The sequence below is a fragment of the Hemiscyllium ocellatum genome, chromosome 23, assembly GCF_020745735.1.
Source record: "Hemiscyllium ocellatum isolate sHemOce1 chromosome 23, sHemOce1.pat.X.cur, whole genome shotgun sequence".
Classification (NCBI taxonomy): Eukaryota; Metazoa; Chordata; class Chondrichthyes; order Orectolobiformes; family Hemiscylliidae; genus Hemiscyllium; species Hemiscyllium ocellatum.
Genome location: NC_083423.1, coordinates 15,882,594 through 15,900,615, shown reverse-complemented (window position 1 = coordinate 15,900,615; position 18,022 = coordinate 15,882,594). Strand labels below are relative to the sequence as shown.

Below are 18,022 nucleotides of genomic sequence, written 5' to 3'. Positions count from 1 at the left end.
TCCAAATTGAAGAAAGGATACAGTGGCATTGGCAGTTTAAAAGAGATTCTCCAGGCTGATTCCTGAAATTAATGGGTTGACCAAGAATAGGAAAATAGTTTGGGCCTTTATATTCATTCGAGTTCAGAAGAATGCGTGGTGATATTATTGAAACATAAAAGATTCTGAGGATATTTGATGGTGTAGATGTTGAGGTAATGTTTCCACTCTTAGGGAATCTCAAACTCGGGGACAGTTACTTTTAAAGGTCCTATGTGAAAGAATTTCTTCTTTCTTAAGATAGTGAATATCTGGAATTCTCTACCCTTACTACTAGAGGTTAGATTACTGAGTATTTATAGAAACAGTAGATAGAGTTTTGAAATATGAAGGTGTTCAAGGTGATGAGGAGTTGGTACGAAAGAGCATTTGAAGCCTGGGGCAGATCAGCCTGGACAGGCTTGAGCATCTAAATGGCCTACTTCTGCTCCTCCTATGTTCTTGGAAGAGTTTTGTTTCTTTGAAGGAATGTCAAGTCTCCCATACGTTGCTGCTGTTCTGGAGTGTTTTCTTGTTCTTTTCAGCTGTAAAGAAGTCACAGAAATCCAATGATTGAGTCTCCCAATAAAAATATGCAGGTGGGGTGAGATTAACTTAACTGAAACTGCCCAATGCTGATCTGTTTTACACGACAGGGCTTGCAATTTCCACTGTTCTCCAATATTGGAATATGGGAGTTTCTCTCTCAGCCTTGCATTTCCATTTTACTACATACCAGCAGCAATGCTGGATCTGAGCTGTAACAGCTAATTAAATGTTTTGCCCCTTCAGCCAAAGTTACAGGACCAATTAAAAATTCCCCTTTGTAGCAGTTTTGACACTCGCTATCTCCAATATCTGTTTGCTCACCAGCCAAACACAGATTCGGGATCACTCCCACATATCACCACCTTGAAATTTAATTTGTATCTCTGTCTTGGAGCTGCAGATTTTTGCTATTATAACAAATCAGGTATGAAGTGCTGTCACTTTTGAAGTATTCTTTAGTGTTCAGTGTTACCAAAAGGTAAATTGGGATAAATTGCTATCCTCAAAGATCAACACCATTTGGTTTCTTTTAAGTCTTCAGGGTTACCAGCATGTTAACCTCTTTGGGACTGATGCTTCCAGGTTCAGATTCCCACCTGCTGCCACCATGCTGGTATCTGTATTTTCTAATTCTATGGGGTTCTTAATGGCTGGTGAGGGAGTAGTCATTCTCTGGTCTAATGAGGGGGATCTTGCAGAATAAGCAAAATGCAACTATTTCTAAGTTACAGGAATTGGCTGTTGGAAGGACCTAGCCTGAGGACTGTTTCTGACCAAATCTGACTTTTCTTGCCACCCCACTCCTCATGATATCAACACAGTGGGTGGTGCTTATTAACACAATCAAATATTAAGAGAAAGTGATGGTGGAGAGTCAGAATCGAAAAGGGCGATTTCTGATGAAGGGCTTATGTCGGAAACATTGATTGTCTTGCTTCTCAGATGCTGCCTGACCTACCGTGCTTTTCCAGCATCACACTTTTTGACACAATTATTAGCCCTTTCAGCTCCTTCCAGACCCAAATACAACACACTGCACCATCTCCAGTCTCCACTCTCCAATGTCCAACTGACCACAATGATTTAAAAGTCTGTACTGAACAGAATACGAACATCAAACTCCCCCATTGTATTTCAAAGTTTTAGATCTGTTGTACATGAGTTAGCTCACAACGTGTCAATCCAAATCCAAAATGGAAAGTCTTCAGAAGCTGTTGAATAGATTCCGATTGGGGCTGTTCAGATGCAGTTAAGAATGTTAAAGCTCATCACGATGCCTGGAAGAGTCCTACATTCTGAGATATTTTTATGTTTAACTGCTATCGAATATATGCCCGAGTAGCATGCATTAAATGAGCACAGCATGCTCTTTCTAATGGAACTTCTACTAATGGCTACAAAGGATAGTGGAGTAAAGAGAATTCGTCACCCACCACAGGAGCAAATGTACTGAAGTGATATAAAAGCATCTGATTGCATTATCATGTGAAGAGACCTTTGAATACTTCCCTCATTAGATAAAATCAAGCATCTTAGAACAGTGATTATTATAAATGGCCAGATAAGTACATTGAGTCTGACCTTTTCAGTGTGCTCTTACTTTTTAGTTTGTTTGTAACAGACACATGAAAGTCAAGTTTGACCTCCTGATGTGCATACACTTAAGATAGATGTCACATTTAAAATTTTTTCTATATTTAATTATACTTTAGTATAAGTCTATTTAAGAGAATGTAGATAAATGCATGAGGGAGACAGGAATTGAAACACGATGATTATATGCAGAAAGATGGGAGAAAATAGGAAAACAATTGCTGGGTAGAAAGACTTGTTCCTGTGCTCTAATTACTTTGTAACTTTTTAAAGTGCTATCCTATGTTTGCAACCCTTCTGAATTTTGTATTTACGTACCCATTACCGAACCAGGATGGCTTGACTATGGAGAAATGATTAGATACTTTTATGCTGGTCCTTGTTTAGTTCGACTTATGAAAATTCAAACCATGTGGTGCCCCACAGGACAAAACTTAGGGGATGTAAACCTATATCCTAGTGGTACATTTGTAGATCTGGGTAAACTACACATATTGCTGGGTTGAGGCATGAAATGAAGCAACAAAACAATTTTTATCTACAAAAATGGGAATAGGGAAACAGGTAATACCCAATTCCAATGTGTCTGACTGTTAAGAGAAGGTGGCCATTTGAGTATGTCAAAGTACCTTATAAAATTTGGCAACTCATATTGTTTCAATCCCAGCTCCATGCCTTTCGCAATGAAGCAGAGCATGCCATGAACGTTGCAGCATTGCAAACATTCCATTTTATATAATGTCACGAATTCTCTCACTGCAAGATACACAATCTCTTGGCAGCTTCCTCAATGATCCATGGTTTTTGTAACACTTGGGATACAATAAAGTCTTGCAGCTGACAGCTATAGCCCAAAGCAACAGCCGAGGCACTACAAGTGACTTCCACGAACAAGCTGGGGAGCAGAAAAAGTCATATTGAACTCACTGCCACCAGTGACTCCTACTACAAACTGCACTTGCACATTTGTTGTCTGAAGTAAAGATCATGCTCAATTGTGACGTACCTTTCCCATGTGCTCTGTCAACCCAACCAAAAGGGCAAATTGAATAAAGTACTGAATGCTAGAACAATTTTGAAAGAGAATAATTATTTCTGGTTTGTTTCTCAATTTTCAATAACTACACACAAACATTTTCCAGGACAGAACATGTAAAGTCAGCATATTCAAACTTGGAATAAAAAGACAACTGTCTCTACTCTGCCCCTCCAGCTCCAACACTGCAAACTAAATAAAAAAAAATTAGTTTGTTGCAGCATAACCATGTATTTTACACTGCATCATTCAACCTTTCAAGAAATTGTGTAGGTCGAATGGACAACAATGCTGCAGACAATGATGACAGAAGCATTCTCCTCTTGACCCTGAGAGCAAGCATGCAGATTCAGTGATAGAACAAAAATGAAGATTTATGCTTTCAATCTATATCTTGCTCAGGCAGCCTGTCAGAACCACAATTCTAATTAAAATAATCAATCAGAAAGCTGGAGGGGAGGTGGATATGGATGAGATGCATCAACTGTTCTGTGTCAACAGATATCAGCAGAACAAAGCCTGCAGACAACTTACAGGTCAATGTTAGCACTTTTACTGGTCTAGCAGTTGCTGAATTGATTAATCCTGCATACCTCACTGCTATCTGCAACGTATTGTAGCAAAACATAATCACATGTTAAGCAGCAGCTACATTTACCTACCTGAACCTAAAGGACTGTTGTAACAGATTTTGCTGCAAGTGTGAATTAAAAACAACAACATAATTATTTCAGCTTTAACACTTCAATTTTTGAGAGTGATGAGCAATTTTTCCAGGATGGCTCATCAGCTGTCAATGTGTGTATATGCTGCCTAATGTATCCCTCCTAAAAAGATGTGGGTGCACAGACTGCAGTAATCTTTGGGTCACCCAGCCAGCAGTGTGAAAAAAATTAGAGCACGAAATATGACTTCATTTTGCGGTAGGTCATTACTTATTTTCATTTATTGGCTCCTCTAGTTGCCCTTGAGAAGGTGTCCTGAGTTGCCTTCTTGAACTGCTGCTGTCCACATTATATAAATTGACCTACAACGCCTTTGGGGAGGACATTCCAGGATTGTGACCCAGGAATTGTGATACATTTTTCAAAGACATATGGTGTCTTGGATGGGAACTTGCAAGTAATGATGTTCCCATGTATCTGTTGCCTTGCCCTTGTCAATCATAGTGGTTATGGATTTGGAAGGTGCTGACCTTATAGAAATTTACAAAATTATGAGGGGTATGGATAGGATAAATGGGTAAAGTCTTTTCCCTGGGGTTGGGAAGTCCAGAACTAGATGGCATAGGTTTAGGGTGAGAGGGGAAGATATAAAAGAGACCTAAGGGGCAACTTTTTCACACAGAGGGTGGTACGTCTATGGAATGATCTGCCAGAGGAAGTGGTGGAAGCTGGTACAATTGCAACATTTAAGAGGCATTTGGATGGGTATATGAATGGGAAGGGTTTGGAGGGAAATGGGCTGGGTGCTGGCAGGTGGGACTAGATTGGGTTGGGATATCTGGTCAGCATGGACAGGTTGAACCGAAGGGTCTGTTTCCATGCTGTATATCTCTATGAGTCTATGCTTCAGGACCTCCAGTGAAATTCTGCAGTGTAAACATGACTGTGAGTGAGCATCAAAGGGCGTAGATGCCTGTGGATGTAGTGCCAATTAAACTGGCTGCTTTGTTTTGGATGGTGTCCAATATAAAGTTCTTTTGATAAAACACTATTCTCAGGAGCCAAACAAAATCATGCAGTACCTGAAGATAAATAAATAGTATTCTCGGTTCAGTATTGGTGTTGCTGTGATACATGAGAATCACTTTTCAAAAAGTCTTATTAGAGGTGACCTGAGACCATTTTTAACAATGACATCTCATTCAGTTCTGGTTTTGGGAGTCGATGAGCCTGTCTCCCATGTTTACAAAGTGAGATCCAGGTCTATCATTCTTCCTAGTTCAGAACTGTTCGTTCTGCCTTTTGTAGGTTCAGAATCCCATTTCCACAATACACATTTGATTTATCAGGCTCAATCATGAACTTATGCACAGCTGCTAATATCTGAGAATTCAAACTAAAATAGAATGTGGAAACTGCTTTGGAATAGGTGACCCAACAGGTTACTTTACTGAAATGTAACGCAACAGATCAATGGGAGACTGACAGCTGACCGTTCAAAAATAGACTAATGAGATCTGAATGCAACACATAATCCAATGCAGCTCAATACAGCATCAATTGTAGCACTTTGTCATTCATTTAATTGATCGGTAGAAAGAATGGTTGGTTCAACAGGAAATTTAATGAACTGCAAAACAGTCCATAATTTATTTAACTGGCCGATTGCAAATAACTTTTGTTAACTATTAGAATTAAGCACTGAACATGTCCTTTTACAAGTTACTTTTAGACTGACCTCATTTAATTCAGATTCTGGGAGCTGGCAGAGTTACAAAATATTGCATTAGATTAGATTACATTTCTTGGATTAGATTAGATTAGATTAGATTAGATTACCTACAGTGTGGAAACAGGCCCTTTGGCCCAACAAGTCCACACCGACTCGCCGAAGCACAACCCACCTATACCCCTACATTTACCCCTTATCTAACACTACGGGCAATTTAGCATGGCCAATTCACCTGACCCGCACATCTTTGGACTGTGGGAGGAAACTGGAGTACCCGGAGGAAACCCACGCAGACACGGGGAGAATGTGCAAACTCCATTTTCTGCAGATGTTAGAAAAATGAAATACAAAAACAAAAATTGTTGATACACTGAGGACTAGTGTTATCTGATGAGGACTGGAAAATAGTCAATGTTGTTCCTTTAATTAAGCCAACAGGGATAATCTGCAAAATTAAAGGCTAGTGAGCCTTATGGCAGAGGTAGGGAAATTATGGGAGGAAACTCTGAAGGACATGATTTACTCCCATTTGGAAAAATGTGAACTTATTAGCAATAGGCAGTATGGTTTTGTGCAGGGGAGGTTCAATATTTAATCCATGTGTTGTTTTCCTGTAGACGCTGGCTTGAAGTTCCCCATTAGCGGTTTGTTCTGCTGTGACATTTAGGAATGGCAATTTGTTGTTATTTTCCTCGTCTTTAGAGAATTTTATGCCAGTAATGGGAATTCAAACCAGTGTCGATAGGAAAACAACACATACGGGCCAAACATTGAACTACAGAAGCAAACATCCCAACATCCACAAATGAAGCTGCATCAGAACATTATTTCAATGAGCCAACACACACTGCAGCACTGAGAAACTACGCAGAGCAGAGGAAAATCGCTTATACAGTGTATTCAAAAAGAATGGGTACCCAATGAACACAGTCTGCAGATTTCTCAACAACAAACCCAAACAAGCAGACAAAACATGTCCAGACACCCTGGCCACTCTCCCCCACTTCAAAGACCTCTCAGAAATGACTGCCAGACAACTCGGACTCCTTGGTATCATGGTAGCCCACAAACTCACCAAAACACTAAAACAGCAGCTAATAAAATTGAAAGACAACAAGCAAAACTAATATAATTTACAAAATATTGTGCAAGAACTATAACAAACTGCATTGGACAAACAGGCAGAAAACTAGCCACCAGGATACATGAATACCAACTAGCCACAAAATGACATGACCCTCCCTCACTAATATCCTTACATACAGATGAGGAAGGACACCACTTCGACTGGAACAACACAAGGACAAGCCAAACAAGTCATCCTAGAAGCATGACATTCCAACTGGAACTCTATCAACAAACACATTCACTTGAACCAGATTTACCACCCCCTGAAAAGGACAGGAAGTGACATCATCACATGAAATGACATCACCAACCCAAAGAAACCCAAACATATAAATAGAAAGTAGGAATCATCAGCAATGTTTCGTCCGGAGGCTCACTGAAGATGTTACCTAGTATGGTGACAAAACATCTGAAAATGAACCTTCCAGCTCAGCGAGCAAACCGACATCCAGAAAATCACAACTTTCAGAATGCTGCTCCTTCGCCAGGTGAAGCGGAGGGAGGTACACAGCCACTACCACCTGAGATTCGATCATCTTTAGCAAGGCCTTTCAGAACGTTTCTCAGGGCAGACTGATGCAGAGGGTGAAGTTACATGGGATTCACAGTGAGTTGATAAGATGAACACAGAACTGGTATGATCATGGAAGACAATAGCAGCAGAAGGTTGTTTTTCTAACTGAACTGAATTGAATTGAATTTATTGTCATGTCTACCGAGGCACAGTGAAAAGCTTTATCTCGTAAGCAATACAGGCAAATCACACAGTGAAGTAGCGTAGAAAAGTAAATTACAGGTAAGCATTGGCAAAAACAAAAACACAGGTACGGGTGAATGTTAAGAGCTTGTGAGTCCATTCAGTATTCTAACAACAGGAGAGTAGAAACTGTTTCGAAACAGGCTGGTGCATGTGTTCAGGCTTCTGTACCTTCTCCCCGATGGTAGAGGTTGTAGAAAAACATTGCCAGGGTGGGATGGATCTTTGAAACTGCTGGCGACCTTTCTTTGACGGTGGGCCTGGTAGATGGATTTTATAGTAATAGAGCATAGAGATGTACAGCATGGAAACAGACCCTTCGGTCTAACCTGTCCATGCCGAACAGATATCCCAACTCAATCTAGTCCCACCTTCCAGCACCCGGCCTATATCCCTCCAAGCCCTTCCTATTCATTTACCCATCCAAATGCCTCTTAAATGTTGCCTCCACCACATCCTCTGGCAGCTCATTCCAAACACGAACCACCCTCTGCGTGAACAAGTTGCCCCTTAGGTCTCTTTTATATCTTTCCCCTCTCACCCTAAACCTATGCTCTCTAGTTCTGGACTCCCCAACCCCAGGGAAAAGATTTTGTCTATTTATCCTATCCATGCCCCTCATAATTTTGTAAACCTCTATCAGGTCACCCCTCAACCTCCGACGCTCCAGGGAAAACAGCCATAGCCTGTTCAGCCTCTCCCTATATCTCAAACCCTCCAACCTTGCCAACATCGTAGAAAATCTTTTCTGAACCCGTTCAAGTTTCACAACATCTTTCCGATAGGAAGGAGACCAGAATTGCACACAATATTCCAACAGTGCCTGTACAACCGCAAGATGACCTCCCAACTCCTGTACTCAATACGCTGACCAATAAAGGAAAGCATACCAAACGCCTTCTTCACTATCCTATCTACCTGCAACTCCATTTTCAAGGAGCTATGAACCTGCACTCCAAGGTCTCTGTGTTCAGAAACATTCCCTAGCACCTTACCATTAAGTGTATAAGTCCTGCTAAGATTTGCTTTCCCAAAATGCAGCACCTCGCATTTATCTGAATTAAACTCCATCTGCCACTTCTCAGCCCATTGGCCCATCTGGCCAAGATCCTGTTGTAATCTGAGATAACCCTCTTCGCTGTCAACTACACCTCCAATTTTGATGTCATCTGCAAACTTACTAACTGTACCTCTTATGCTCGCATCCAAATCATTTATGTAAATGACAAAAAGTCGAGGACCCAGCACATATCCTTGTGGCACTCCACTGGTCACATGCCTCCACCACCACCCTCTGTCTTCTACCTTTGAGCCAGTTCTGTATCCAAATGGCTAGTTCTCCCTGTATTCCATGAGATCTAACCTTGCTAATCAGTCTCCCATGGGGAACCTTGTCAAACGCCTTTCTGAAGTCCATATAGATCACATCGACTGCTCTGCCCTCATCAATCTTCTTTGTTACTTCTTCAAAAAGCTCAATCAAGTTTGTGAGACATGATTTCCCACGCACAAAGCCATGTTGACGATTGCTAATCAGTCCTTGCCTTTCCAAATACATGTACATCCTGTCACTCAGGCATCCCTCCAGCAACCTGCCCACCACTGAGGTCAGGCTGACCGGTCTATAGTTCCCTGGCTTGTGTTTACCGCTCTTCTTAAACAGTGGCACCACGTTTGCCAACCTCCAGTCTTCCGGCACCTCATCTGTGACTATCGATGATACAAATATCTAAACAAGAGGCCCAGCAATCACTTCTCTCACGTCCCACAGAATTCCCGGGTACACCTGATCAGGTCCTGGGGATTTATCCACCTTTAACCGTTTCAAGACATCCAGCAATTCCTCTATAGTCTGGACATTTTGCAAGATGTCACCATCTATTTCCCTACATTCCATATCCTTTTCCACAGTAAATACTGATACAAAATATTCATTCAGTATCTCCCCCATTTTCTGTGGCTCCACACAAAGGCCACCTTGCTGATCTTTGAGAGGCCCTATTCTCTCCCTAGTTACCCTTTTCTCCTTAATATATTTGTTAAAAACCCTTTGGATTCTCCTTAATTCTATGTGCCAAATCTATCTCATGTCCCCGTTTTGCCCTCCTGATTTCCCTCATACGTATACTCCTATTTCCTTTATACTCTTCTAATGATTCACTCGATCTATCCTGTCTATACCTGACATATGCTTCCCTCTTTTTCTGAACCAAACCCTCCATTTCTTCCATCATCCAGCATTCCCTATACCTACCAGCCTTCCCTTTCACCCTGACAAGAATATACTTTCTCTGGATTCTTGTTATCTTGTTTCTGAAGGCTTCCCATTTTCCAGCCGTCCCTTTTCCTGCAAACATCGGCCTCCAATCAGCTTTTGAAAGTTCTTGCCTAATACCATCAAAATTGGCTTTTCTCCAATTTAGAACTTTTAGATCTGGGCTGTCCTTTTCTATCACTATTTTAAAACAAATAGAATTATGGTCGCTGGCCCCAAAATGCTTACCCACTGACTCCTCAGTCACTTGCCCTGCCTTATTTCCCAACAGTAGATCAAATTTTGCAACTTCTCTCGTAGGTACATCCACATACTGAATCAGAAAATTGTCTTGTACACACTTAAGAAATGTCTCTCCATCTAAACCTTTAATACTATGGCAGTCCCAGTCGAGGTTTGGAAAGTTAAAATCCCCTACCATAACTACCCTATTATTCTTACAGATAGCTGAGATCGCCTTACAACTTGGTTTCTCAATTTTCCTCTGACTATTGGGGGTGTCGACAATACAATCCCAATAAGGTGATCATCCCTTTCTTATTTCTCAGTTCCACCCAAATATCTTGCCTGGATGTATTTCCGGGAATATCCTCCCTCAGCACAGCTGTAATGCTATCCCTTATCAAAAATGCCACTCCCCCTCCTCTCTTGCCTCCCTTTCTATCCTTCCTGTAGCATTTGTATCCTGGAACGTTAAGCTGCCAGTCCTGCCCATCCCTGAGCCATGTTTCTGCAATTGCTATGATATCCCAGTCCCATGTTCCTAACCATGCCGAGTTCATCTGCTTTCCCATGGAAGGCCCCTTGCATTGAAATAAATGCAGTTTAATTTATTTGTCCTACCTTGTCCCTGCCTGCACTGACTGTTCGAGTCATTTCTGTTCTCAACTGTACCAGTCTCAGATTGATCTCTTTCCTCACTTTCTCCCTGGGTCCCAACCCACCCACCCCCCCCCACCCCAGACCTTACTAGTGTAAATCCTCCCAAGCAGTTCTAGCAAATTTCCCTGCCAGTATATTAGTCCCCTTCCAATTTAGGTGCAAACCGTCCTTCTTGTACAGGTCACTTCTACCCCAAAAGAGATTCCAATGATCCAAAAATGTGAATCCTTCTCCCATACACCAGCTCGATCCACCTATTCCTGCCCTCACTAGCTCGTAACACTGGGAGTAATCCAGATATTACTACCCTTGAGGCCTCCTTTTTATATTTCTGCCTAATTCTGTAATCTCCCTTCAGAATCTCAACCTTTTCCCTTCCTATATTGTTAGTTCCAATGTGGACAATGACCTGCTGGCCCCTCTCCCCCGTGAGAACATTCTGCACCCTCTCTGAGACATCCTTGATCCTGGCACCAGGGAAACAACACACCATTCTGCTTTTTCTCTGCTGGCCACAGAAATGTCTGTCTGGACCTCTGACTACAGAATTCCCGAACACAATTGATCTCTTGGAAGCCGACGTACCCCTCTTTGCATTCGAGCCAGTCTCAATACCATAAACTTGGCTGTTTGTGCTACATTCCCTGAGAATCCATCACTCCCTACATTTTTCAAAACAGCATACCTGTTGGAAATGGGTATGTCCACAAAGACTCCTGCCCTAGGTGCCTACCTCTCTTCCCCTTCCTGGAGTTAACTCATCTATGTGACTGTATCTGAGACTTCACCCCCCACCTTCCTACATCTGCCATCCATCACATGCTGTTGCAAATTCCTCATCGCTTCTATCTGTCTCTCCACCTGATCCACTCGATCTGATAAGATTCACATCCAACAGCATTTATGGCAGATATAGTTGCAGTAACTCTTAAACTCCGACATCTGACAAGAAGTCCATATTGCTGTACAAAAGGCCATTTTTGCTCCTTCACAATCTACAGACCCAGAAAATAACACCACCTTATTCCTCAACAAAATACTGCACCAGCTTAAATAGCTATGGCTTCTATTTTAAGTTTAATCAAGAGGCTTATCTCCAAAAACATAATCAAGAAAGAACCCACTATACTCACTAATACAGCCTCTCTCTTGGACAGACTTAGAATAACAATGAACTTATCTGATTCTGTGTTGTGAACTTCGCCCAACAGTTCCTCCAAGATTAGTTGTGAAATTCACTGTTTGTTAATTTTCCCAGATCACTCCGATGTCCAGCAACACATGAATTTAAAAACAGCGGTTGGCCTTTGTGATTGTCCAGGCCAAGTTCACTACTCTCTCTAACTGTCTCCAATCTTGTATGGTGCAGTTGCTATACCAAGCAGTGATATATCCAGACAGAATGCTCTCGATGGCGCACTATTAAAGTAGGCAAGGATATTCGTCATCATGCCAAATTTCCTCAGCTGCCTGAGGAAGAAGAGACATTGTTCAGCCTTTGTAACCAGTGCATCCACATGAAGGGTCCAAGAAAGCTGGTTGTGGATGGCCATTCCCAGGAGTGTGACACTCTCCACTCGTTCCATCTCTGTGCTGTTAACATGTCGGGGGACATGAGTAACTTTCCACCAAAAGCCAATAATTAATCTTAGTTTTGCCGGCATTGAGAGCTAGGTTGTTCTCAGTGCACCATTTTTCCAGGTCTTCCACCTCCCGTCTGTGGTTTGTTTCATTGGCATCGGAGATTTGACCGACAATGGTGGTGTCATCAGCGAACTTGTAAAATGGCATTAGCTTGGTACTTGGCGACGCAGTCATGGGTATTCATTGAGTACACAGCCTGGGGGAGGGGGGTGGTGTGGATGGGGAGGGGGGACACTCCAGTGTTGTATGTTAGTGAGGATGAAATATTGTCCCCAATCTTCACTGATTGTGGCTTGTGGGTCAGGAAACTGCAGAGAGTGGGGCTTAGTGCGAGATCACTAAGCTTAGTAGTCAGTCTTGAAGTGTTAATAGTGTTGAAGACTGAACTGTAGTCAATGAGTAGGATTCTTACAGCGCTGTTCTTGGTGTCAAGATATTCTCGGGAAGAGTGAAGATAGGCGAGTTGGAGTGGTTCAAGAGTAGTGGGGAGGCTAGTGTTGATTAATGCCATGACCGGCCTTTCAAAGCACTTCATGACCACTGAAGTTAGGGCCACTGGGCGGTAGTCATTGAGACACGCTGCATGAGCCTTTTTAGGCACAGGGATGATGTTGGCCACCTTGAAACAGTCAGTGACAGTGTCTGCTGCAGGCAGAGGTTGAAGATGTCCCAGTCAACCTCTGCCAGTTGATCTGTGCTTGCTCTGAGTGCACGGCCTGGTACTCCGTCTGGTCCCATCACTTTCACATGAAGGAGAAATGATCTGACCTCTGATGCAGTGACTGTTGGGAGAGATCTCTCAGGACTTGTTGGAATAAGTGTTACCTCTCCACCGAAACTCTGCTCAAAGTGAGCATAGAAAGCATTGAGACAATCTGGGAGGGATTTGTCATCGTCTGCTATCTTGCTGGAAATTTATGACCAGTGGTATTTCCACAGAGATCAGTGCTGGGACCCTTACTGTTTGTTTTTAGTATCTATACAACATATATAAAATGATTTGGAGGAGCATGTCGGTGGTCTAATTAGTAAGTTGGCGAATGATACAAAGATTAGGGGAAGCTGCAGATAGTGAGAATTTCCAGAGAATAAAGCAGGATATAAATAGGCTGGGGACTCTGAGCAGAGAAATAGCAGAGGAAATTTAATCCAGACAAATGTGAAGTGATGCATTTTGGAAGGTCTAATGCAGGAGGGAAGTACACAGTAAATGGCAGAACCCTTAGAAACATCAACATGTAGAGGTATCTAGGCACACAGATCCACAGTTCCCTGAAAGTGGCAACACAAGTGGATAAGGCGACATGTGGCAGGTTTGTCTTCATTGGTCGGATAGATTACAAACATTGGCAAGTCATGTTTCTGCTGAATGAAACTTTAGTTAGATCACATTTGGAATATTATAGTTCTAGTCACTACAGAAGGATGTGGAGGCTTTGAAGAGGGTTCTGATTTGGAGGGTATTAGCTATGAAGGGAGATTGGACACATTTTGTTTGTTCTCACTTGCATGTCAAAATGTGACAGGTGACCTGATAGAGATTTACAAAATAGAGAGAGACACTGATAAAAAGAATGAGGAATTCTTCTCCCACAATAGACATATCAATTCCTAGAGGATATAGGTTTAAGGTCTACAGGAGAAAATTTAAAGGAGACGTGAGAAGCAAATTTTGTTTACACAGAGGGTGGTAAGTGTCTGGAAGTGCCAGAGGAGATGATAGAAATAGATACAACAGAAACATGTAAGAGCATTTTGACAGGTACATGAACAGACAGGGAATACAGGGATACAGATCATGTGGAGGGAAAAGGTTTTCAAGTTTAGAAAAGCGCAGTGTGCCAGCACAGACTCTGTGGGCTGAAAGGCCAGCTCCTGCACTGTGTGCTGTTACTGTTCTATTTTTAAAGTCTACAGGCAGGTGTACAATGCTAACTTTTCATGTTGACAACCCCTAGCGGCATTTGTAACTGTTATGAATAATTTGTTGAATTTTTAAAGCTACATTTTTTACTAATTCCCTTTAAAAATTTTTCAGAATATTTTACCTTTCACTTGTATCCTAATCTTTCACTTGCAAAGTATAAAAACTTTTAGAAGCAATTTTGCTTTTTTTGACATTAATTGGTGAACATTCTTTCCTTTGGTTGGCTGGCCTTCTGCTGTATTCTGGGAGTGGCCAATAGTGAATGTTGTACTGAGGTACAGTACCACTGCAAGTTGATGGAAGTGAAACATTTGTCAGAGATTGCTAAATAAACAAGGCTTACATTAAGGTCAGAGCATGAGCACCTGTTCTTTGTTGAGAACTACAAACTCCAATCCATTTACTTTTTTGTTCTATCTTTCTAGCATCAGCTGTATTTTACGAAGAAAATCAAGAAAGCATAACATTCAATTTTAATGCTGCAAATGTGGACTAACCGCTGGCACATTGATCTTGATACTGCTGCTAACCCTGTATGAAGAGTTAGAAGTATGACATGACACGATGTCAACACAAAAGCAACTTAAATGTGAGTGTATTGTCAAGATATGAAAAACAGTTGTCAACTGCAGAGCACCAAAGCATAAGTAAACATTTCCTCTGACCTAATTGAAGAACAAAACAGGAAGTTTCTTTATAACAGCATCTCCGTATAAGTGCAGAAGTACTCTTGGTATCTCAAGGCCAATATTGAGAAATGTTGACTCTTGAAAGAGAGGGTGCATTTATAGTTCGGAAAGAAGTTATTTAATCATAGAGATGTACAGCACGGAAACAGACCCTACGGTCCAACCTGACAATGCCAACCAGATATCCCAACCCAAACTCGTCCCACCTGCCAGCACCAGGCCCATATCCCTCCAAACCCTTCCTATTCATATACCCATCCAAATGCCTCTTAAATGATGCAATTGTACCAGCCTCCACCACATCCTCTGGCAGCACATTCCATACACATACCACTCTCTGTGTGAAAAGGTTTCACGTAGGGCTCTTTTATATCTTTCCCCTCTCACCCTAAACCTATGCCCTCTCGTTCTGGACTCCTTGACCCCAGGGAAAAGACTTTGTCTATTTACCCTATCCAAGCCCCTCATAATTTTGCAAACCTCTTTAAGGTAACCCCTCAGCCTCCGATTCTCCAGGGAAAACAGCCCCAGTCTCTCCCTATAGCTCAAATCCTCCAACCCTGCCAACATCCTTGTAAATCTTTTCTGAACCTTTTCAAGTTTCACAACATCTGTCCGATAGGAAGGAGACCAGAATTGCACACAATACTGCAACAATGGCCTAACCAATGGCCTGTACAGCCGCAACATGACCTCCCAACTCCTGTGCTCAATACTCTGACCAATAAAGGGGAGCATACCAAACGCCTTCTTCACTTTCCTATATTCCTGTGACTCCACTTTCAAGGAACTGTGAACCTGCACTCCAAGGTCTCTTTATTCAGCTACACTCCCCAGGACCTTACCATTAAGTATATAAGTCCCGCTGAGATTTGCTTTCCCAAAATGCAGCACCTTGTATTATCTAAATTATACTCCATCTGCCAATTCTCAGCCCATTGGCCCATCTGATCAAGATCCTGTTGTAATCTGAGGTAACCTTCTTCGTTGCCCACTACACCTCCAATTTTGCAAACTTACTAACCATACTTCTTATGCTCACATCCAAATCATTTATATAAATGATGAAAAGTAGAGAACCCAGCACTGATCTTTGTGGCACTCCAGTCTGGAAAAACAACCCTCCACCACCACAACATCCTCTGTTTTCTACCTTCTACCTAGTTCTCCCTGTATTCCGTGAGACCTAACTTTTCTAACCATTCTCCCATGGCGAACCTTGTCGAACGCCTTCCTGAAGTCTACATAGGTCACATCTACCGCTCTGCCCTCATCAATCCTCTTTGATACTCCTTCAAAAAGCTTAATCAAGTTTGAGAGACATGATTTCCTACACACAAAGCCATGCTGACCATCCCTAATCAGTCCTTGCCTTTCCAAATACATGTACATCCTGTCCCTCAGGATTCCTTCCATCAACTTGCCCACCACCAACATCAGGCGCACCGGTCTATAGTTCACTGGCTTGTCCTTACCAACCTTCTTAAACAGTGGCACCACATTAGCCAACCTCCAGTCTTCCGGCACCTCACCTGTGAAACCAGCTTAACTCGTGATTGTACTTACCTATTCTTAAATGTCGGTCTCTGTTTCAAATATGAATTTTAGTAATAAATTCAAGAGCCTTAACCTTTTGTGTTAAAAGAATTCTCATGCTCTTTATCTTAAATTAGATAATACTTATAATATAGAATCCAGCTGTTTGGCCCAAAGGACTATCATGCTGATATTGCTCCACAATGCAATCCAATTAGATTGAATAAAGAGATGTAGAGCAATATTAGCACCATAATTATTAAACTTTGTTGGTTGTCGGACACCTTTTTAAATGACCACCCCTCTCCCACCTTCGACTTGTGTCACTGTTGAACACATTGTTTCTTCATTATCACTGGGTCCAAGTCTTGGAGCACTTTCTGTTGGCACAACTTTCACCATGTTGTCCACAGTAGTTCAAGAAAAAAGACACCATATCAAGATTAACCATGGAGGGGGAAAGTAAAATGTAAACCTTGCCTATAATAACTGCATCATGAGAATGAATATATACTTTAATATTCTGCCATAAACATATCATAATGCACCCCTCAAGCAATTTTAAGGCATTTCGTGCAAATTATACTCTTCTGTATTTTATGAGAGTAATAGTTGATGGGACAAAGAAAACTAATGAGGCTTGTTTGAGTCATGTAGTTTTACAAGTCCAACAAAAGTTTTCACCTAAGCTGTATCTCCAGGTCCATTCTGTTTCAGGTTTACATCCAAACGAACAGGGCTTTCTCCTTTCCTCCAGTTTCCAGTGGCACTAACCGTTATTTTGTTACGCAGCCATGTCCTTGAGGTAAAAGGAAAATCCATTCGAGGAGTTCTCATGACATACAGTCATGACTACTGAACAAATCAGTTTTACTATGTAGTCCACATTAAGACACTGGATCTCAAGACAAAACTTAAAAGTATATTGCCACCTGCTAGAAGATGTACCTGCATTTGTCTTATAGCTTAATGAATACCTGATAGCCTAATTCAAATGACATAATGAATGCCATTATGAAATTCTGTCATATGCAAAATGTGCAATGCAACATGCAAAAACATTCCTACCTGAAGGAGGGGTCGTTGCACACCCAAGACTTTCATGGTATCAGCACTAGCCAACACTTTCAAAGGATCTGCAACTTTGGTTGCAGCCTCGATTTCTTTGTTGACATCAAGATGCACCTGGTTTAAGAAGAAGTTCTTGATGTACATGGTGAGGAACTCACGCAGTGGGCACTGTTTACCAGAACCAGCCCACATGGCGACTTCAATTTCCTGAATGAATCTAAAAGAAAGAAAAGATAGTCTTGGAATTCACTGAGTATTTAATACAAGATACGATATGAGAGGGCTGTATGTACAGATATCAAAATGTGACCATTTTTTGCAAAGTCAGTCTTAAAAGTGGAGTAATTAAAATTGTAAAATTATACTCTTGAATTGACAGGTCGAGTTGTCATTAAGATTCCAACTCTTCTAAAACTAGAAAACCCATGTTATTTTTAGATGTTGCACTTTAGACATAGAATATGATCATACTTCCTTTTCCATGACAGACACACTTTGCTACCATGTATGGTCTGAGCCC

The 18,022-nt window shown here is 41.6% G+C and overlaps 1 protein-coding gene across 1 annotated transcript in view; it reads right to left on the bottom strand.

Moving 5' to 3' along the window:
* Positions 1 to 18,022, bottom strand: part of exoc4 (exocyst complex component 4) — a 582,261-nt gene that overhangs the window by 205,746 nt on the left and 358,493 nt on the right. The window contains exon 10 of the mRNA XM_060842705.1: positions 17,500 to 17,719. Within this exon, the coding sequence (XP_060698688.1) occupies positions 17,500 to 17,719 (220 nt within the window). The remainder of the gene's footprint in view (positions 1 to 17,499; positions 17,720 to 18,022) is intronic.